Genomic DNA, 23,175 nt, shown 5'->3' on the forward strand with positions numbered 1-23,175 from the left:
ATTTATGAAACATCTTGTCATTTAACTGCTGCCAAATTTACTGTATTTATCAAAAGAGAGGTGATAAAGTATAAGGAAATTAGCGCAAGGATGCTCCTGTTAACAGGTTAATTAGTCCATTTGTCTAGTGTAAATTATATGGACATTTCTAGCGGCTTAAACTTTAAACTAATTACACAACCTAAGCGCTTTGTGTGTCCTTTAAATAATTACAATGATAACCCAAAATAAGATCAACCCTGGAACAATAATCCTCAATTGTGGATAAACTTGGGGTACATTTCGTTACCTAAAAGTAAGAAACTACAAAAATAAGTGTAGTGACGTAAGACAGGGGAATTGAAGAGGCGATATGGGTCTGACTAGAGGATAGACCTATTGAAAAGAAACCAATCTGCACAAAGCCTAAGCTTAGGACAATTTACAAGAGAGATTTATTGCTTCAAAACAAAATATCCCACAATCCGTACTTATTTTCATTACTTGCTCAATATCCCATTATCCCAAGGAACTGCACTCTACCCTTTGTGATGTCAAAGGGTCATGAGAATCTCACCTATGAACTATAACAGATCAGTCACTGCTACCATTTACAAATTTTTTACAATGCACCATCATTTAAAGAAAATTCATTTGGCAACCCGCAATGTCATTGGCACATATGTTTCACAGGAAAATCCAGGAATTGGCGCACCTTTCTTCCCTTTTCATTCTTTCTGCTCCTTGTGCTCAATCCCAATGAATATTTTATATCCACGAAAATCGTTTTTAAGGGAAGAACACCTGTATGAACATTGTATAAGTAACGCGGGTTGATAATAGGACAACTGTAGAAACATGGAGAAAAGGTGAAACCATGTTACTTCAGACTACTAAACAATATGGCACAGGCGCACAGCCAGTTTCTCAGGTGGGTGACCTTCTACTTTGATTGGCTTAAATCTTCAAGTTTGATACCAGATAATTCAGCAAGCTCAGCGAACTCCTTCTCCCCGCTCAAAACCTGGACCAAGTACCTTTTAGCTAATGAAGCATCACAAAAGGTGTATATAAAAACGGCACCAGTCTTAAGGCAACCGCAAGATGACGAAGTGAAAGAAATAGTAGTTCTTATTGCTAATGTCTAACAGCTTTATAGAAACAAGCAGTCCAAATGAAATGGGTCGTGGGGTAATATTGCATCATCAATTCTAGATAAGTTTTTGTGAATGTGGGAAAAAAGTGGGAACCATGGTTTCATATTCAGCTTAGATAATTTGGACCTATATAGCCAATATCATTCTATTAGGCCCAAATATTCTAAAAAGTGTAACTTGTAAAAGGGAAGAGGGGGGGGGGGAAGAAAATATATAAGATTAGAGCAGGTTAGAGGGAGGGATCTTACTGTTAGTGATTGTATTTGGGGGTTTCAGGATTGTAATCAGAGAGTTGTGATTTTCACTTTAGTTTTCGATAACATTCACATTTGTTTTTGCATTATTATTGGTGGTCTTATCAGAATCATACCTGACCATTGATTACCCAGGTTGGGAAGCCTTCAATTTTAACACCCAAACAAGCCTCGTCCATTTTATTTCCTTTCTTTACACCATTAGGAAAGCACTCCACATAGTCCAACAATTTGGCTGCTTCTCGCCCAAACATCTGTCCGCACAGAAATCAAATACAAGCACAAGGAAAAAATTGTTAGTCCGATCTGGAGGGTGATGATAGTTCAGAGGCATTCTGCAACATTAACTCCAAAAGATTATATCCAGAACCTCAAAAATCTCATATTCACTGTCTCTAAGTGTATCTAAGAGAACAATGAAAAATACAGTAATTTCTGATGGAATTCTACGATTATTTTCCCAGAGATATTTACCATAGAAAAACAGCAGGGTAGTATATATGCTTTAAAAAAACATTCTACACCTCTCTAAGGGCTTCTAAGAATCACTTGTAGAAAATCTTGATGGAGCCCTACCATTTTAATGTCCAAGGACAGAAGAATGAGTCTTCTAACGATCATATACAGGTTTGGATGGGTTACATTTTTATAGTCATGACTTAAGAACACGAAATCTTTAACAATACAACCTGTCAATCTAACCAACAAGTGCTCCACCATGTCTCAAAAAAAATTATGAGCGAAAATTAAATAGAGTTTAATTTTTCTTGTAATAACCAAAGTAGTTTTCCTGATCAAATCACCACGACCCTGATCCGCTGCTTCACTTAATCTCGTAGCAGACTTTACTCAAAAAGTACTTTAAAATTAAAATGATATTTTTGTTTAGTAACCAACCACTTACATCAAATTGACCGGAAGTAGAGCGAAAGGGTAATTACCTCTTTCTGATCCTGACAGTGTGAACACCAGAAAGCCCCATATACTTTTGCTCCAATCGAACGTAGATGTCTTGCAAGTGAAAGGGCCACAGGACTTGACTTCTTTGTGACCTTGGTTTCGACATATGGTACTTCCATACCGGTCAAGCTGTGTTAAATACAAGGTAAGGAATATGATGCAAGATCGTGCGATATATCATTTTGGACAAAACGTTATAACAGTCTCAATAACAACATATATTATTCATGAACGAATTGTGTGTGCAAGCCAAAAGGGTTCCTTAAACTACGTAATGATCCGTAGTCACAGTTCATGTTTTTGCCAAAGACATATTTTCTTTTGGTCACACTTCAATGGGATTGGACTCAATCTGACCATACTTTTGTACTTGGCATTCCATCTATGTATAATTACACTATTCATAATGATCCTAAAAATACTGATTGTGCATTTTGTTACACTCAATAACCATCCAATATCAAACAAGGCTTTGATTCAAGCAAGCATAAATCACAGCATCAAGAATATGCAATTGAGAACATATTCATTTCAATTCGCAAATTTAGAAAGAAAATTCAACTCAGCTATAATCTAAGAAGCTTCATTAAATAATTATAAAATATATCATCTCTTGTAAACATAATTTTTTATGAGTGTAATTCAAACAATTTTAAAAACAGAAGACTAAATGAAAGGGAGAATTTGTTGAGAAAAAAAAATGTGGTCTGCACTTGACAAGGCATGTTGATGAGTAGTTCAAAGAGAATAACTTTATCTACACAGTAGAATCAAATCCTATCACTAAAAGTACATATCAATTCATCTGATAAAAGTATTGCTCAAGGTTATTCCATCACAGACGCGCTGTGTTACCTTGGAGAGACAGGTGGAACAGAATTATATGATGCAGTCAAGGCAAGAACCACCAAAACAGATACGGATACAAGTGAACCCAACCGTTTCTGAATATGTTGTGTCCCAAAACTCTGCAATCAAGTAAAAGCTTTACCGTCATTGCTACATCATGAAGTACTTACAAGAAGTGCGAGGCTGATCTTTTATCCATGGAAAAACCTTTAGGGTGATGAAGAACAAGCTGAAGGATAGTGTTGCCGATGTTAAACAATATAAACACAATTCTCCAGAAAATTCAGTGCTTAGAATGTACAAGAAGTATGCGCTAGCAACTGCCATAGAGGTAGATGTCCCCAGCAAGATTAGTTCATTATCACTTTTCCCAGAGTCAAACACCCTTTTCTTTGCACCCAATTGCAGGCTGAGGGATGCAACTAATCCATATGCAAGCAGGCCAAACAATGGTAGAGGAACACCTGTTAATGGAAAGGGATGGCAATGAGATACACGTTTTGAGAAATATGATTCGAATAATAATAGTTTTCGTGTTAGTGACATCTAACAGGAAAAAAAGTTTTCCCCTTTAAAAATAAAACTTACATTATTGAGCTGAGGACAGATGAAATGATCGCACCAAATGAATGGGACAAAAACTCAAACATACTCAAAAAGGTAACTAGAAATCTGCGTACCGATAGGTTGTAATTCACGGTGTTTATAACACTCGAACTCAACCTCAGTCTATGAATATAAACGTAGAAGCAGGTATTCATCCTTTTTTCGTGTTAAAGTCCTCAATCGCTTTCTTACATTATGTTGTTTCTTCCTAGAATCTTGTAAATGGCAAATTCTAATCTTGTTTAACAACAATTTTACTCAAGAGAGGCCAACTATCTTTCACAAATAAGGAATTAAAGGAGTCCTTGTTACAGCACATCGGCTATCAAAAACATGTCGATCCAAAAACATCACTAGAGAATAAATTTCACTTAATTAATTTAGTTAAAACAACACTCGATAAATCATGAATCACATGACTTCGTCACATAAACGTCCCTACATAAACCAAGATCAGATAAAAGAATACCAAAAACATAGGAGTAGTCACTGGTGAGTATGGTGGTGCAAGAGCCCTCTCCCACGGGGCAGAAAGCGTCAGAATCGGTGAACTTGAGGTACGTCAAATAAGCAGTCTCCAAAAATCCAACGCCTCCGAGCGCCGCACACCATTTGTACGCCGAAATGCCAGCATCATCATCACCGTGATCTCCTGACGAATAAGAGGATGACGATTCCGATGGTGCAGGATCCGGCGCCGACGTTTCGAACTCGGATTGAGCAGGTTCGGCACCTTTATTCCGCTCCGAAACGCAATTCACTCTGAGAAGCAACACTTTCCGTCCCCAAGCCCCATTCTAGCATCAAAAATCGACTGAAATTCAACAACCAATCGCCAACCAAAAAAAAAACTCATTTCGAAGGAGAAAAAAAGGAGAGAATACGAACCTTTCCGCGTGGATTCGAATGAGCATAAAGTGGAGGAGAAGGGTGAGAAAGAGAGGGACTTCGATTGAAGGGAAGACTGGGAGATGATATGCTGAAGAAGGCAGGAGAAGTCCTCATCACGCAGTTGAAGGTGTATTCTCACGTAGTACTTGGGTGAATGAACATAGCAAAAATTCCTGATCACACTTCCTACATAGCGCATTTACTAAAAAGTAAAAATCGCGACTATTGCACGGAGGGAGGACTAGATATTTCGAGTAATGTTTTTATGATCGGATAGGTGATCCAATGGGTCAATATAGAAAAATTGTCCAATTGATTTGATCGTTTTAACCGAAATGTTACATCAAAAAACTATTTATATAATATAATTAATAATATATTTTAAATTTTATAAACTTAAAAGACATGTATAAATAGACAAAAAAATATATTTATCCTAATTTGAAAAATAAATAACGATATAAATATATTCAAAATATTAATTATAGTTATATATATTTTTAAAATAAATTAATTAATTAGAAAACTTATAATAATACTAAAATAATATTTTTAACAATGTACAAATTCCAAATGATCATGTATATATAATGAAATATTTAATTAAAGTTTTACAATTTTTTTTTTTAAAAAAACTAATTTTTCAAAATAAAAAATAGAAAAAATTCGAAATACCGGTTGAACCGGTATCTTGGTTTAGTCCGATTTTAAAAACACTGATTTCGAGCTTATTATATTATTATTATTGTTATTATTAGAAATATTTGCAATTATTTCTTCCCATGACATTCAGGTAGCGTTTGGAGAACTTCTAAAAAACAATTTTCATATTTTTCTTCACAAAATTTCAAAATTTTATTAAAAAAAAGTTGAAAACTAATTTCCAAAATATCTCTCAAACAATACCTTAGTATCCAACTCTGTATGAATGAATTAGCCCTTTTTGAGCCTTGTGAGTTCTGACCTTGTTCTTATCCAACTTGAAGACAGAGTATGTTCGCTTTATTCTTCATGACTAGTTTAGGAATAACCAATACAAGGGCTCCGCTTGGATGAAAGTATTTCAAATCAATGGATTTCAAATACATTTTTATTGTTTTGAGAATAGTATCACAAACATCAAATCCACTTTTTTTATGTTTATATGGTAATTCATGGTAGTTACGATGGATTTCAAGTTCATCCAATAAAGTGATGATTTAAAATCTTTTTTACTTCATTTAAGTAATGTGTAAATAATAAAGCCATGAATTTGATATTTTCATAGTTAACACTAAAATTATAATCGAAATCCATGAATTTGAAATACTTCAATTCAAACGCATCCTAAGAGAATTTGAGACTCATATAAACCTCATCTCCAAATATATAAAAGAAAATCAGAGAAAAAGAAAAATAATTTCATTTAAGTTAAACAAAGAAAAAATGACATTTTTGTTAGTAAGCATTCTTGGTTAGGCCAACCGTAATACTTTGGCTATAACATGTATTTATTTGTAAGCTCAATCTGGTTCACTGTGGTCGATGCATCAATGCCAATATGCTGCCATACATAAATGATTTGAGATACCCCGATTATTTCCACCATTTATACTACCAAAGGCGAAAACCCGTACTACACCGGGAAGTATGGATGGATATGTAACCAACTCTAATTTCTTTGAAATCCCAGCAAAATTTATAATAGACTCTGTATATTTGCATACTGCAATTATTTTAACATGGATTGATATGAATCTTTGCTTCACATGACATTATGATGTATACAATATTTATAGGGGAAAAAGATACCATATATGTATGTATGCAGACTACACAAACACAAGGCATCATCAAAAACAGCTGTTCAGGGTTGTGACTTGTGACGTTTCAGCGCTTCAAAACAAGCAGTAACGGCGTCATAATCGGGCAGTTCTGGATGAATACCAATGCAGCCTACAAGCATCATCCGATAGCAGTTCAGGTTTGTGACTTGTGATGTTTCAGGGCTTCAAAACGAGCGGTAAGGGCGTCATAATCAGGAAGTTTTGGATGAACTCGAGCAACTGGAGCTAGTGGAGCCTGACGGTTAGGTGGTGGTTGTTTATATCCTTTAGTAGGCGGCGGCATGTCCATCTCCTCTGAGTCGTCTTCATAATCAGATTCATCGAATTTGATATCAGAACGTTCAGTAGATCGAACATTGTAGCTGTGCCTTCTGTAGATTTTCCTTGTGTCAACATCTCTTGCTGCATTTTCCATCTCAATATCTTCATCATCACAGTCTGATTCATCAAACTTGATATCAGAACGTTGTGTTTTCTGACAGTTATAGCTTTGTCTTCTGAGGATCTTTCTAGCATCGTGACCAGTTCGCTCGTCTTGTACACCGACAGAACGAGAATACTCATAACCATTTGTCTTGTTCCTTCTCTGATCATCAAACTGATCAGAAAACCCTTGCGAAGCAGCCAAACCATTTGGCAGAAAGTTCCCAGTGGAATTAAAAGATTTAGTGTTAAGGTTAGCTGCATTCACATTCTTATGAGTGCCAGTCATCTGTGCTCCTCTGTAGGCTAGGTCGGCTGCCGCTTCAGCAGCAGCCATTGCTTTTTCTGCAGCCGCTTCTGCAGCGGATGCCAAGTCTTGAAAACATGTGACATTGATTGGTTCACTGAACAAGAAAATAGATTTATATGGTGAAAATGGAAGAATAATCTGCCAGATCTTTTTTTTAAGTTAAACTTTCAATATAACATAAGTTGCAGGACATCCAAAACCAAATTTAAGTAATTACCAGCTAGCTGTATGATTTGTTTCGGGAGCTTGCTTCGAAACTGATTTTACAGGTAAACTGGTAGCACTCGCAAAATTGACAGGTCCTTCCTAATAAAAAGCAAGTAGTAAAAACTCGGAAACGTTATTATACACAATTATCATTCAAGATATAGTAGGCCTCACATAAACTTAGGCCTGGTGAATGTCGGTTTCGCACAGACACAGAACTGTGAGTGTGTGTGTGAAGAGAGTGAGAGACATACGATACGCTCTTCCGGAGGCTTTAATAACTCTGTCTCGGATTCTGCTGTGTCCCACTCAACCTGGTATTCCTTGGCAATTTCCTTCAAAGCTTTCAATTTTATTTCACCAGCTGGGGTCTTAACAGAAAGCTTTTCAATCAGCTGCTCAGCGGAAAGCAAAAATACTGAGCAAGCCATCTCATTCGCAAAATATCCAGCAAAATTTTATCTACTTCACTGAAGCTACAATTTAATGGATAGGAAATCATACCATGCGATTCACTCCAGCGTTGGGTCTTAAATCGGTAGCCGCAGATACAAAATCCTTTCCATATTTCTTCTGAAAAACATCACGGATGGACAACAGTTCTGGAATCTCCGAGCATCGAGGGGCCGCAAATATTAAACTTGATATCCCTTCCTTGAGATCAGCTGGGCACTCCCTGCAAAAGATATTTAAACACCCGAATTATTTTTTATACACAATACATTAATTATATGGACATCAAACTTAAGCTTTGATAAGACACCTTTGTTTTGCAATAATAGAAAGTCTGGTCACCACGAGCTCACAGAAAAGCTCGATCAACTCATTTGCGGCCATAATATTTTGTTCCCTTATCACATGTTCAACCTATAGAGTGCCACAGAAACTAACGCGGCATGAGAACATTGACAACAGACGACAAGCCATATGGTAAAAGTTCTAAAAAGGAAGGGGCAAAAAAATCCCGACATATCTTCCTGCATAATGTAAAGATTGACTACACAGGTGTGTGAGAATAAATTCAAGAAACTGATGTCAGACAACAAGAACATAAAAAAATTCATCATATTTTAGTCCATTAAAAATTAAATGAACTACAAAATGTGTCGTAGCATAGTAAAAGTAAACAGTATGGAACAAACAATGGTGGACAGAAAATTGTCACGCAACAGCATTTTCCTACTGGAATAAGAGGACATCTCAGTTTCAGAATAAGCAATCCTACACGTTAAAATCATGAAATTCCTGTCAAGCTGGAACGTAAGAATTCAATTCAGCATACAATAATACTAGAAAAGCGATAACAACGTGTCAAAGTTCTCTTTAAATGAACAAAAACACTTCGATATGGAAATTTCATCCACTTTATGATAAAATTACTCCTAAGATATGGAAAAAAACTTTTGGTGACCATGACTTAAATCAAACAAAAAGTTGATTTATTAATATAAAGATGCTTGGATCGCATTTCAAAAGCAGCAAAAAGTTTCTTATACAAAAAGTTACTGACAGCCTAACCTAAGGTATACTGCTGGAGAGACACTTTTGGTGACCATGATTTGATCTAACAAAAAGTTGATTTTGAATTAGAATCTTAGAGATGCTTGGTTCGCAATTCAAACTCGTTACTGATTTTGTTACTTAATTTGAACATTCTTCTTTCGAATATTATCATTTTGGCATTATCTACTTACCTGTGTACTCATGATCATACATAAATAATGATCTTGAGATTACTGCAAACCATATAAATGTGACAACATACTGGCTAGCAATCATAAAATATGTTTTTTTAGTGAAGCCATTCTCTAAATTTGTTCCTATCATGCATCATCTAATGAGAAGGATATTGATTTTTTTGCCAGAGACTTGTTGTGTCGTGGTTGTATTTTTCATCAGCACAGGAGTAGGGACATCTGCACATATGAATAAATGCTCATATAAAAAATTTCCGTAACCTCTAGTAAATGACTCCCACTAGTCGAGTAGCACTATTAATCCTCGTATAGGTGAAAAGTAAGCCAGATAGAAGTTTGTCTGTTATAGTTGTGGACTCGTAATTTGCATATGCGCATAGATATCCTATGTGTTCTACCAAATTAATAATCCTAGGAATATCTATCTGATCGTAGTATAATATATGTTTAGACAAAAGAGTTTCTTCAATCACATAGAGATAGATTATGACACTTTAGAAACTTTGATGGTTACTAAGTTCATCCAATCAGAACACACTCAAGATGAAAGAACCGAATTGCATACTGGGCACCAACTACAATTCACCAGGCTAAACCCAAAAAATTGAATTAAGCCATCAATAATACAAGGGGTGAAAGTTGCTCAATGGGAGTACTTAGGGTATCAAGTCTGAAATTTATGGTTGTGGCTTGGGGTGTGTGTGCATGCATGTACTCACACGCAAAAATCTACACATTTTGTACATAAAAATCTATGCTTTATAATGCATAAAAATCTACGCTTTACACAAAGAAAAAGACATAAATCTACACATTTTTTAAAAAATCTGCAGATATTTCCAGCCCCAACCCTTTTTCTCGCTGCCACTATAGAGTCATAGACTTTTTCTTGCTATTGATTTTCTCAGGTTTCGTGCCTTTTACACTTTTCATGTATTGTCTTGACAACAATTTTCAGAAGAATCAAAGTATTTCTCTAGTCCCATTCCTCTGAGACAGATCTATTCGGTTTGTAGACCAGATAGTTGAGAAATCAAACATTGTGGCAATCTGCATATGAGACATCATTGTTGTCCTATCTACAAGTTCCGAGGAACACCAAATATCACATAGAAAAGGGGGATATGAAATTCTCATTGCTTTCCTTCACTTAATCGAGCTCCTAAAATAGCAACTGGCAAAAAATTCTATTGAATTCAAATGCTAGTCACAATACCAATTCTTATGATCTATTCACAGCTCTTTGGTAATGAGCACCAACTAAAACTTTAATTTATTCAATCTCCATAATTCGATTGCAGGGATCAGAAAATTTTGGCCCATCCAATGAGGACTCTGAAATCCCAAAGACTGCAAGATTTATCCACCTAAAACATATGAAGTTTCTCAAATACCTCTACCAGCCCATAAAACTCAGCCTCATTAACTTGTGGAAAAACAAAGAAACCCATTAAAAAATCCGACAAAAATCACGAGGGAAAGGCGGAAAAATGATATTTTACTCGAATACGGGCAGTGGCATCTTGACGAGACTCGAGGAGCATAGCAATGTCACGCCGCATCTGCCTTATTACCACGTCCCTCTTGTTCCTTAGCAGCTTTATCCTCGCCACCGCCATTTTCGCCGTTGTTTTGCTACGATATTTGATTTTAAATGTATAATTATTTGAATAAACAAAAGCTCACGGAGGGGGAAAAAAAAAGAGGAAAATTTCGTACCATTTGGATGAGTTGAAAGCAGGACGAATCAACATGAGAGCCATCCTCTTCGCCTTCTTCCAGTTGCTACTGCCACTGCCGGCGCCGCCGCTTCCCACCACCATTTTCTTGCTGAAGGTAAGAGTAAAGTGTGTGCGGCGAGAGAGAGAGAGGGGGGTTTTATTTTGGGAAGAGGATTTCTGATTTCAACGGTCGAATATAAGGTGGAAACGTGGACTGGAGACAGAAAATCTGCTTTTTTGGGAGAAAGAGCCGTTATATTCTCTTACCAAGTGAACGGGTGAGAGATGATTATAAATTATTGCAGTTTTTTTTTTTTTTGTCCTCTTACGTTAAATATCCGAAATAATAATTTTTCAAATATCTTAAACATTGTTAGAATATATGAGTTATTTTTATCAACATTGATATGATGAGTTTATTTCAACCTACCTATACAGGCATTACCCCATGATAGATCTAAAGGTTCTTATTTATTAATATACGCGGGTCCACTAAAAAATAATGGATAGCACATTTATTGATAAATATCCACCGTTAGATCTACCTCATGACAGTGTCTGTATAGGTAGGATCTAACTTACCGAAATGATGGTAGATTTCAACCTAACATATGGGTAATACCCCAATGATAGATCTAATGCTTCATGATTTGCCACGTCAACAATATATAATTAATTACGCTTATGTGTAAAAATACGAACCGTTGGATGCATGGTTTGGATATTACCCATATGCTAGGATTTCATCTACCCCGATATGATGAATGGTTGATAATACTGATATAACAAACAAAATTTAACTAATGTAATGTGTGTCAAAATATATATTATATATGGAAATAAGATCCCCATATACTACTGAATAATAATCATTAGGACTACCATAAAAAAATCACTAGGATTTAGAAATTTGACTTATATTCATCATATTTATATTCGCAGACGATAACATTATCTATTAAAGTGTTTAAGCAACTTCTAATTTCCAAATGAAAATTGACTGATCATAATTTTTTGAAAAAGTTATACGTATTTCTTAATGTTGAGTTATAATATAATAAATTTCGTTTGAAAATTATATTTATCGCAAGAATTGATATGTCAATATTTGATTCATCCAATTCTACCTTTTTTGTCCACTTTTTTTTTAACTTCTTTTTCTCACTATCATCTTCCACCTTTTCTTCAATCAATCTGCATCATGTTTGTTTCTATGATTAATTTCACACGTATATATATCAATTTGATTATATAGCATATTAAATTTATTTTATTTTATCAATAATTAATTTTCAACTACTAAATAATAAATTATTTCATAAAAAATCATAAAATATTTATATATTATATCATACACGCAACTGCGTGTGCTTCTGTCGCTATTATATATATGTGTTTTCATTTAATTTCATTGTTTTTTTTATAAAGCTTTGTGATTTTCAATATAGAATAGATAGACCTAACTTTGTCTATTACTATTAAAGTTGTCTATTAGGGTCGGCCCGTCTTGGCCTGCCATCAAACAGGACGGCCCGGACCAAATTGATGGCGGATTGGGAATACCCAAACCCAATCCAACCTGTCATGGGTTGCGGGTTGATTTATGTATGATATTTTTTAAAAAAAAAATCATATTTTTAAAAAATAATTGAATTTTTTTATTTTATGGTGGGTTGGCAAAAATTAGGCCAAACCGCTATAAAATAAAAAAATTAAAAATTTTTAAAAAATATGAAAAAATTTTAAAAATATCATACATAAATTATTATACGATATACATATTTAAAAACCCATCAACAATAAATTATTCATTATAAATAATATAATATTTTTAAAATAATCAATTAAACATAAATTATATAAAACATTTAAAGCTTATAATCATTTACAAAATATTTTAAACAATATAAATTGTTTAACACTAATCATACCTAAAAAATTTAAAATAATAATTATAATACAACATTTTTAAATATAAAACAAAATTGGCAGCCCGACCCGCTGGCCAGCCCGCGGCCCAAACGGGCCAACCCGCCATTTTTTAACGGCGAAACAGGTTCGCTTGACGGGGCAAACCCAAATTGACGGTCTAATAATTACTATCTATAACTATTATCTGTGTACAAACAAACACATACAAAAAAAAAACTTGTGAAATCGTCTCATGATTCAATTTTATGAGACTGATCTTCGACCCGATCTAAACTATTAAAAAATATTAATTTTAATTACAGATCGATCAAATTGATTTTAATTACAGATCGATCAAATCGACTTATCTCTTTAATATAAATCTGTGAAACAGTTTCATAACATACTTATATATATGTGTGTGTATGTATATATATATATATATATATATACACATAATGTCCATATGTAAAACCATCATGTAATTGAACATCTGTATGTCCAGAACCATCGAATGTCTTCAAAACTTTTGAAACATAGTTTGGAACTTCCGGTCTTTTTATCCAGATAAGGGAACCAACCTTAATATGGCACGTGCTTCGTTGACTTCAGCTTTTGGTTCGATTTTGGGTTTTTAAAATTTTAAAAGCCAAAAAATTGAACCGGCCGTTTTGCATATAATATATATTAAAATATTTAAAATTTTAAAATAAATAAAAGATTTATATTTATCCATTAAAAATGAAAATGTATACAAACTGTTAACTTGATATATGTTTTTTAAAATCATTTTACTATATTTAATTATGTTATTATATTTTTCGACAGAAGTATGTTTTTTTTAAAAACAAATCGTGAGATGATCTCCTGATCAATTTGTGAGACGGATATTTTGTTTGGATCATCAATAAAAAATCATTATCTTCTATTTGTAAACATGAGTGGTCGACCCACGTCATAGACAAAAATCCATAAGATTATTTCACAACAGAGCTACTAATATTATTTTATCTTAATTTATAATTATCCAAATATTTGATATTTTTGAATATTTTAAAAGAATATTTAAATTCTTACCCACAATTTATTATTTTAAAATATATAAGTTTATTTATTATTTAATTTTATTAATTAAATCATAACCTTAACCCGAATCAATCAAATAGTAATACTAGAAAACTGAATGGACGCTTTCAATAGGGTGTCCTAATTTGTGGAATAGGTGAACATTTGGCCATAGATCAAGTGTTTGATTACCTCTACCAACATCTTTTCGGACTAGTCTCTCGTAGGATTGCAGACCAGCGTATTTTGTAGACTATTACGGCAGTCCGAGATTTAGTAGCGGTTGCAGATTCTCACATCATAAAAAAAAATTGATGGACCGAATTAAATGATCGGATTTTTGAATTAGACACATGGAAAACTGAAAATGAAAATTCAAACAAAATTTGTCTAAATTGAATCAAAACGATAGTTGCAAACCGGAACCTTTTTCGAGGATTTTGAGAATAAAAATGTCGAACGAAATTCTCTGCTAAATTTGGTGTTATACATCATGCTACACTTGCTAAAAAAACCATTTGCACAAATTCTTAAAAAATAAATACACTAAACACTATGGATAAACAAAATACAATTAATCAGTGATAAAACATTTCATTCAGCTGTTTTTTTAATTTAAAAAATCATTAATATATCTTTTTATTCATTTATCGTGTTTGAGACACAATTTATTATCGATTTAAATTGAAAAAATAGATGAATGAAATGTTTTATCATAATTAATTGTATTTTGTTCATCCAGAGTGTATAATACGTTTAAATTTTAATAATATGAGCAAATGAGATTTTTTTGAGCAAATGAGATTTTTTTTTAAGCACCAAGTATAGCATTGTATTTCGTGCGTTAAAACGCATGTGACGTCCATCACTTTTCCCCTCTATTTTAAAAGGTCAAATTCCACGGAAAGAGATCTTAATTCAATTGCGCATTCGAACCGGGTTTCATTTCTTTGGGAGGAAAGTTCAATTAAACTGCTCGAAGCCCTTTTAGCACCCGCGATTAGGGTTTTCCCCTCGTATCCGCTCCCACCATGGCAAGATCTCTGTCTCTTATTATTTTTTTTATTTTTAATTTTGCATCAATTCAGCTAAATATCGATCGTTTATGCTGTGCTCAATTAGTATTAACAAATTGTTTTTTTCATTCTGTAGGCTGATTCTCCTCGCGCACGGTAAAATTTTCAATTGCTAGTTTTGTCTTGCTTGACATCGCTTTTTCATCGTTTTGATTTACTTTAGGATTTTCTGATCAGTTTATTTCAGTTGAAGGGGGCTTTATATTTAGGGTTTTCGATTGTGTGAAAGACAATAGTTAAAATTGACATTGTGATGTTGTCTGCTTTTTTTTGCCCATGGGGCGATGGAAAAAAAAACTCCTATTTATTGAAATAACATGTGAAATTCAAGAATTTTCTTAATTTTAGGGTAGGTGGGTGGGTGTATTTGCCGCCAATGAGGCGGCCTTATGGTTCATTGAAGGCCTAGTAGTATGTACAGCGAATGTTGCTCGAGTTGAGAATATTTAATGGCTAGAAATTGTAATTTGATGTGTCTCGTGTTAGCTTGAATGAAATAAATTCAAGCTTTTTATGCGTGGAGAGTGGAGCACTTGGGATTTCACCTGGGTACTGCATCCTTTTGTATATTAGCATGTTAAAGTGGATTTTCCTTTTGTTTTGAAAAATGGGGATTTGATCCTCTGTAATTTGGTTATGGAAAAGATGCGGACCAGTCACTGTTGTGATATAATTGATTGTATGTTTTATTTGTCTTGCCCTCCTACTTCAGAATTAAGAAAATTGAGTGGACGAACCAAGGCTGGTTTCAATTCTTATTTATGTAAATATGATGTACCAAGCCACCAATCATTTGCATCTCACTGTGCTTTGAAAGAAATTATTATATAGGAACTTATGTATCACAGTCTGCTGTTGGTAAAACGTGGCAACAATCTGAGCTGTTATGAAGGATTTTTATTCTTTGAATCTAGTTTTCAGTCATATGATTCGCATCCTGTTCAGTTTCTATGCAGCTTTAATTTTTCAACAGCCAATGTGATGGTTAATAAGCCTTGCATTAAATTTCACTATTTGGATTTGATCTGATAGCCATGGATAGTCTTTTTGTTTTCATTTCAAGATCCTTCTTGAGTCTTGACATGGTTCTTTATGCAACAAAAAGATGGATTCAGCGTCTTCAATCGTCGTATTTACATGTTTAAATGTTTGACCTTCTGTTCTACCTCATAATTGCTTTAGCTATGTACAATCTCCTCCATGGGAAGAAAATATGAAATCGAGGTCAAGGTCGAGGTCTAATTCTCGATCCCGATCTAGATCATGGTCGAGACCAAGGCCCAAATCTAGGTCCAGATCTGGGTCTAGAGATCGTGGCAGGCAAGTTGCAATTTGTGTTGTGTTCAGTTTTGCAGTTGTCTCGTGTTGAAGAGACTTTGATGCATCAATCGTAGGTGACATTGTCCTCGATCTGTCCTGCAGAACTGAAGTAGTTAACAAAGGAGACACACTCTATGTTACGGGACTCTCTACAAGAGTCACTGAGCGAGACCTTGAGGATCATTTCTCAAAAGAAGGAAAGGTGAATTGCTACTTTTATTTTATTTTTATTTTTATATTTTTCACTTCTGTGAAAAATTGAAACTAACAAATTAGGCATGACATGTTTTGAGTTTGTGTGGAACCTTTATCATTTGGATGTCTTAATAATGTAATTGAATGAAGCACTTGAGCTTTGTTTTTACAAAATATTAGGTCAATTTTTTTTGCTCGAAAGGGGTAAGAACCCACGTAGCTGAGTCAATTGTAGCATCATATAAGTGTTTGGAACTTAGTAAGATTTTATAGTAACTTATATACTCTTAAATTATTTTTAAATGTAAGCTCTTAAATATTTGGATAAAATAAGTCGGACACTTAAAGAGAGAAGACGAACAAATCAAGTGAGTCAGAGATGAAAAGTATTGGACGATAGTTTGGGATATGTAAGGTAAATATTATGGTTATTTTGAATATATCTTTCATGACTTTATAAAGAAGCTTGTGTGATCTTAAGTCTTTTAAAAATGTATGAGATGTGAATAACTTGTTTTTAAACATGATATTTTCAAAATAATTTTAACAAATATTTGCGAACACCTTGTAAAGTACTTCACATCTTGTATGATATTTTAATAACTTAGAATTGAGCCATTCAAGCCATAAGTTTGTGTTCCTTTTTTTTTTTTTTTTTTTCCAAAAAGCGATTTTGTTGAAAAGTATGTTGGATAGGGAATTTTTTTAAACAGAAGCACTTGAAAAAGCTAGAGGGCTCAAAAAATGCTTGTTAATAATAGCTAGTGTCACAACATTGCCTTCTTTATTTAGCTTAGACTTCTTTTATCATGTTAATATTTGTTGTCTCACCCTATTTAATTATAGGTGAAATCAGTATTTTTGGTTGTGGAACCGCGTTCCCGTGTTTCTCGTGGTTTTGCTTTTATAACAATGGATTCTGCTGAGGGTGCCGACCGCTGTATCAAATACCTAGATCAATCTGTTCTTGAAGGCCGGTACATAACTGTGGAGAGGGTAAGCTGTCTGTTTTTTAAGAAACTATTACATGGACTATTTAATTCTATGATAGTCTGTTTGACGTGAAGGTTTTCTGGTTATATTCAGAAGACATTGCGCCAGCTATGTTGGCAGAAATCAAAGATGATGAGTCTATCCATTGGAACAAGCTAAAACAGCTTTTCACTTGCATCTGATCAACTAAATATCAACTATATTGTCCAACAACTTTACAACATCAGCAAATACTCTCAAATAAACAACGGTCTTTATCAACATTGTAATCGAGCATTTATGGTATTTCATACATGGCATTTTTTTTTAATTTTACCCTTTTTATAGATTCCGATTTAGAATGAAAGAGATGATCAGTTTCTTAGTAAATCTTTCTGCCATGTTTCTTTTCCTAGATTGGAACAAGTCAGTAAAACTTAGATATGATTTCTCTGTTTTATCTACATTCATTTTTTAGGTTTTATTATTTCTTTGCCCTCTTTTTCTGTGAGATATGCATTGTTTGTATTTCAACTTATTTAGTTTTAGACACTGCTTCACTAGAGTAGATGTAGTGAGGCCATTTATTTCCATGCAGTCCCGGAGGAAACGTGCAAGGACTCCCACCCCTGGTCATTACCTTGGTCTCAAAAGCACTCGGGGTGATGGTAAGTTATCTAGTGTAACTTTGTCTTTAGATATCATGAAAACTTTCTCATCATTTAAATGCAAGGTTATCGAGGTGATCGTGGATCATATCGTGGAGGTTCGAGCCGGGATGATTATGGATACCAGAGGTCATCTAGGCGTTCTCCTTATAGAGGTGGACGTGATTACTCTCCGAGGCGTTCTCCATATGGGGCTGGACGTGATTACTCTCCGAGGCGTTCACCTGCTGTCAGAAGATCAAGAAGGGACAGGTCGTATTCGCCATGACAGCTTTTAACCTGTCATATGTGTTTGACTTCAGGTGAAAGGATGAACATATTAATCATGTTTGTTTTTCTAGGACTAAACTTCTCACTTCAAAGAGTTCTTGGTAATGCTTTGCACGAATTAAGATATATTCTCTATTATGTTTTGATACTTTTGTCTGTTACAGACTAATGGTTATCAAGCTCTATAAGAATGCTGTCGCTTGTTTGAATTTATGATTTGTGTTTTTCTTCTTAATCTTTTCGACTCTAAACGGGCCAGCGTTGAATCGGCCAAGTTTCCTTGGGCCACTTGATCAGTTTAAATGTTTTCTTACAGTTACGAATCTTTATCCATGAGACGGATCAAACCATTCATATTTACAATAAATAGTTATACATTTGGCATAAAAAATAATACATTATCACGTGTGATCCAATTAGGAGGTTCGTTTCATGAAATTTATACGTTAGACCGTTTGACAAGAGTTTTTGTATATGTACTTTATGTAAAAATAGTATTTTTTTGGTATACTTTACAATAAAATGCTATTTTTTCTCTCATATATTATGGACAATCGTGTGTTACATATAACAGTAGGACACGACAAAATTCGTTTTGGCTTCTTTGGGAGTTGTCTTGTGATCCAGAAGGAAAAGAGAGGGAATTTAAAAATTTTGGATGTTTGGGAGATTTTAATGGAAAGAAAAGAAGGGAAAACTTGGTAGACACTTAGAATAAAACTTAGCTTTCCTTCCAAATGTGGAAAGAAATGGAAGGAAAGTTAGAATTCTCCTTTTTCTTTTCTCTTCTCTCTCCCGACATCCAAACGCAAACTAAACCATAATGTAGTAGACGAATCAGTGTCAAACGGCAATAAGGTAACGTTTGTAAATGAACGGGAAACAGGAAAAGAAAGGCTATTCATCTTCCGTTGCGGGCTTATGGATCTAGTGGATTGTCCCAATAAACTATTTACTTAGTTATCGTCACTGGCTGCAGATCTAGCTTGGTCAATAGGCTATGGAATAAACGTATGGAGACAGGATTACTATAAACTACCCGGCTTAGTTCAATGATTTATGAGTTGAATAAAATTTCATGAAAAAATGTCCATAATATTTTTTTAAAACATTTACAAACATTATATAAGAATTTCGAAAAGCCTTTTAAGTTATTCAAACACCATAAAAGAAGCACAAAGTTCATTCTCACGACATTTGTTACTAAACTTTTAAAATACATTTTCCGAACTCTTGTATTCAATCATTTGTAAAAATTTACTAAAAGTTATAAAATAAATGATGTTAAAATAGACAGATGTAACTCGGTCTACGTGTATAATCTCTTTTTTTTTTTTGCCCGAAAAATAGAGCTAACATTTCTTTTACAACCAATTTTCGTAGGAAAAACTTCATTAATAAAAGTGAATATACAGTAGCTCGAAATTTCATAAATTTGTTATATATACACACTTATGTTTAGAAGTTGCAAACTAAACTAAAAATAATAGTCTTTTAAATAATATATTTTGTAAATTACTACAAAATCCATTTATGGCTTGTCAATAAATCAGTAATCGGTAGTACAAATGCCAAGAAAAGATTCAATATCAATCGAATTTTATACGTTTAGGCACCGTTCTGTTCACCATATTACTAATATATATATAACTCATCTTATCTCATCTCACGTTCTTCTCATCATATTATTTATCCATATATTAACTATTTATTTTACATCAATCAAATCATTAATTATTTATCTCATATCAATCAAATCATTGAATTCAAATTACTATATTACCTCTTATAAATAATATAATTTTTATTTTATTTATTGTTAAAAAAACAAAATAGTCATTTAACATTTTTATGTAAAATTTAATCAATCAAATCAAATAAACCATAATCTATCAATCAAATTCAATACTATTTTAACTATCATTTCTTATTTATTTTTTATTACATTATATTACTTATCTATATATTACTTATATCATACCTCAAACCAAACGGTGTCTTACACTAATGTTGCTTCAGTAATTTAAATTAAAAAGAAACTAGTCCAATGTTTTATTACAAAAATTATGACATTTGAATATCCAAGCAATTCCATGGTTTTTTTTTTAAATTAATTTTTACCAAACATAGATTTCATTTATGAAATTCTAAGATCCAAAATGGGAGAACACAACAAACTGTGTGAGATTCTTTGAAGCCAGCTTGCTTTGCTAATGCTTAAAATTCCTTTTCTGTCCTCTCCTTTCCACCAAGGTTTAAGGTTAACATGGCTACATCGAGTTGGAAATTACAAATTAGCCCTTCGCTTGGAGTTTCTGGAAGCATATTTTCCAGAACAATAACTTTCCCATTATCAGGGAGTGCTTCATAGCATCTCTTCAATATTTTCAAGCAATGTGCATCACTCCAGTCATGAAGAATATATACACTGTTGATAATAAAAGATTAATTAAATAATTATGAAAAAATTACGCAATGAAAAAGGACGTTTATCGACTAAAATTTATTTTAAAGGAAAAACCGCAAATTTGATCATGTATGTTTGTCACTTTGCGATTTTGGTACTATGTTTTTATATTTTAGTTTTAGTCCTGTATGTTCCGATTTTTAGTAATTTCGGTCATTTTTATTCGAAAATACTTACGTGGCACTGTACACGTCAGCTACACATCAGCACTGAATTGGTGCCACGTCAGCGCTACGTCGGAAAAAAGGACTAAAATTACAAAAAAAAATAAAGATAGCGGACTAAAACTGAAGTTTGAAAATATAAATGACTGAAATTGCAAAGTGACAAACATTCAGGACCAAAAAAACAATTTTCCCTATTTTAAATATACAGAATAATATTTTTTAAGAACATAAGTTTCTATAGATTATATTTGATTAATTATAATATAAAATAAACCAGTGGTTAAATAATAAATCAATAATAATGTCTTAATTTTATAGTGGTTGGAATACTTTTACTTTTGAGAAGTTTTACACGATAATAATTATATGTTACCTTCATAAAAACGGCATCGGCTTTTGGAACGCTAACGAACATGTCGCCACCAATGTTCTCCACACCTGCAAATTATAATATATACCAACTTTAGTTTGAGGGTTTATTAAATATATATAGTACGTGCAAGAAGCTGGTAAAAATATGGGAATTAAAGTGCATGCTTTCAGGTAAGAGTCTATTAATTTCACATTTCATGTACAATTTTTAGTAACAAATTAACGAAGAACTAACTCAATATACCGGGATAAGATGGGGCAATATTCCGAATAACATGGGGCAAGTCGAAGTTAATGGCCTTTATAGTTGGATGTTTGGATAGGATCATGTGTATTGAAGCTCCGGTCTCTCCTCCGACATCCACCAAAGTTTCTAAACCCTCGAATCCCTCGTACGCTTCGACGAGTTTCTTCATCACGATTGTCGAATCATTGGACATGGCTGTGTTAAAAACCTTGCTGAACCTAGGATCCGTGGCCAGATATTCGAACGCGCTCATGTTATATGCTTTGTTGAACGCATTTCTTCCCTCGAGAATTGAATATTTTAGCTGATCCCTTTATATATTATTAACAAATTAAATATATATATTACATGTATGCCATCGAGCATCTAGCATGCAGTTAATATATACATACTATATATACTAGTAACCATGAGCACGTGCATGGTACGTAACATGATTTATAAATTATTTGAAGAATGAAATATATATATATATATACATTTTTTGCACGTAATTAAGAAAAATCATTGAGAAAACAAAATCGATACTTGCCTGGTCTCCGCAAGAATCTTGTCTAGACTAAAGATCAACATAGGGGCCAGAGAAACTCCATCATCATTTCTAGTGTAGAACTTGGAGACCGGAGCCAAGGAATACAACCGCTGGACGCTGCCGTCGAGCAGCGTTTTCGCTCTGCAGTTTACGATAGAATAGGCCGCGAGCAGGCGGAGGATTCTGTTCAGCATGCCGTGTGCTTCCGGGTTGCTGGTGGGAAGTTGTGCGGCGAGTTCCGTGGGCGAAACAAAGGCGCCGGGCCCCTTCTTCTTCATGAGCTCGAGGAGATCGAGCTGGATCACAACTTTTAAGACGCAAGGTAGTACAGCAATGCTGGCCAGTTGCATGGCGAATGATGGAGTTGCATCATCCTCATGAACCTCCACTGCTGATGAACACATTTTGATACTCATTTTTCTTTCTGATCAATGGTTAAAAGGGTTTATTGGTTTGGATTCAATGGGGAGGTGCAGTGGATATGTGTAAATATACAGAGATGTATAGATGTTATATATGATGTATTTGGGATAGTTAAAAGGTTTTTAATCTCATGTTTTCATTGTTAAAAAATATTATTTTTTTATTGTAACGGATATAAACTTAATTATAAAACGATGTTATAAGATATATATTCATATATTTATTGGGTTCGGTTTCCCATTATGATTTTCTAAGCTTTAACTACTTACTAGCCAACAAACGACCTATAAAAAAAAATGTTATTGTTGAAAAATATTATTATTAATAATATTATGTTGAATATTGAATGTTGAATGTTGAATATTGAGTTCTAAAATGTGGAAAATTAGTGTGTGATGATGTAGATGATGATGTATTTATTTTTGGATTAATCTCAAATGTGGATCTATAAATAGGTCTTCATTTGTGATGAAAAATACAATTGAGTTGAGAGAAAAATATTATAAAGTGTAGAGTTTGATATATTTTGTGTTTTGGAGTATTTACTTTTTACCGTAAATTTTTACCTTTTCACAACACGTTATCAGCACGATCGCTCGAAGGTTCTCTA

At 33.7% G+C, this 23,175-nt stretch overlaps 4 protein-coding genes across 6 annotated transcripts; 1 reads left to right on the top strand and 3 right to left on the bottom strand.

Moving 5' to 3' along the window:
- Window positions 1-457: 457 nt before the first annotated feature.
- On the bottom strand, window positions 458-4,903 carry LOC140863671 (thiol-disulfide oxidoreductase LTO1). Of its 3 annotated transcripts, none has more exons than XR_012144003.1 (8): window positions 4,694-4,903; window positions 4,275-4,602; window positions 3,407-3,663; window positions 3,206-3,318; window positions 2,332-2,479; window positions 1,507-1,644; window positions 856-1,003; window positions 458-783 (listed from the first exon to the last, which is right to left on the bottom strand). XR_012144003.1 is itself a non-coding variant. In XM_073267261.1 (8 exons), exons 1-7 carry the CDS (start codon window positions 4,808-4,810, stop codon window positions 923-925), a joined length of 1,182 nt encoding a protein of 393 aa, XP_073123362.1. In that variant the 5' UTR covers window positions 4,811-4,903; the 3' UTR covers window positions 458-783; window positions 920-922. The 3 variants fall into 3 exon arrangements, 1 of the variants encoding a protein (XP_073123362.1); XR_012144002.1 differs by having other exon boundaries at window positions 864-1,003; window positions 4,694-4,902; XM_073267261.1 differs by having other exon boundaries at window positions 920-1,003.
- Window positions 4,904-6,435: 1,532 nt separating this feature from the next.
- Window positions 6,436-11,007, bottom strand: LOC140866928 (uncharacterized). Its single transcript, XM_073271990.1, has 7 exons — window positions 10,879-11,007; window positions 10,662-10,794; window positions 8,226-8,329; window positions 7,967-8,138; window positions 7,717-7,857; window positions 7,473-7,561; window positions 6,436-7,349 (listed from the first exon to the last, which is right to left on the bottom strand). Exons 1-7 carry the CDS (start codon window positions 10,980-10,982, stop codon window positions 6,656-6,658), a joined length of 1,437 nt encoding a protein of 478 aa, XP_073128091.1. The 5' UTR covers window positions 10,983-11,007; the 3' UTR covers window positions 6,436-6,655.
- Window positions 11,008-14,751: 3,744 nt separating this feature from the next.
- Window positions 14,752-18,570, top strand: LOC140863531 (uncharacterized RNA-binding protein C25G10.01). The gene is made up of 7 exons (XM_073267016.1): window positions 14,752-14,890; window positions 15,009-15,028; window positions 16,115-16,252; window positions 16,355-16,454; window positions 17,294-17,443; window positions 18,018-18,087; window positions 18,153-18,570. Exons 1-7 carry the CDS (start codon window positions 14,888-14,890, stop codon window positions 18,353-18,355), a joined length of 684 nt encoding a protein of 227 aa, XP_073123117.1. The 5' UTR covers window positions 14,752-14,887; the 3' UTR covers window positions 18,356-18,570.
- Window positions 18,571-20,574: 2,004 nt separating this feature from the next.
- Window positions 20,575-22,492, bottom strand: LOC140867565 (caffeic acid 3-O-methyltransferase 2-like). Its single transcript, XM_073272637.1, has 4 exons — window positions 22,143-22,492; window positions 21,608-21,921; window positions 21,366-21,429; window positions 20,575-20,782 (listed from the first exon to the last, which is right to left on the bottom strand). Exons 1-4 carry the CDS (start codon window positions 22,490-22,492, stop codon window positions 20,575-20,577), a joined length of 936 nt encoding a protein of 311 aa, XP_073128738.1.
- Window positions 22,493-23,175: the final 683 nt, after the last annotated feature.

The sequence above is a fragment of the Henckelia pumila genome, chromosome 4, assembly GCF_033568475.1.
Source record: "Henckelia pumila isolate YLH828 chromosome 4, ASM3356847v2, whole genome shotgun sequence".
NCBI lineage: Eukaryota > Viridiplantae > Streptophyta > Magnoliopsida > Lamiales > Gesneriaceae > Henckelia > Henckelia pumila.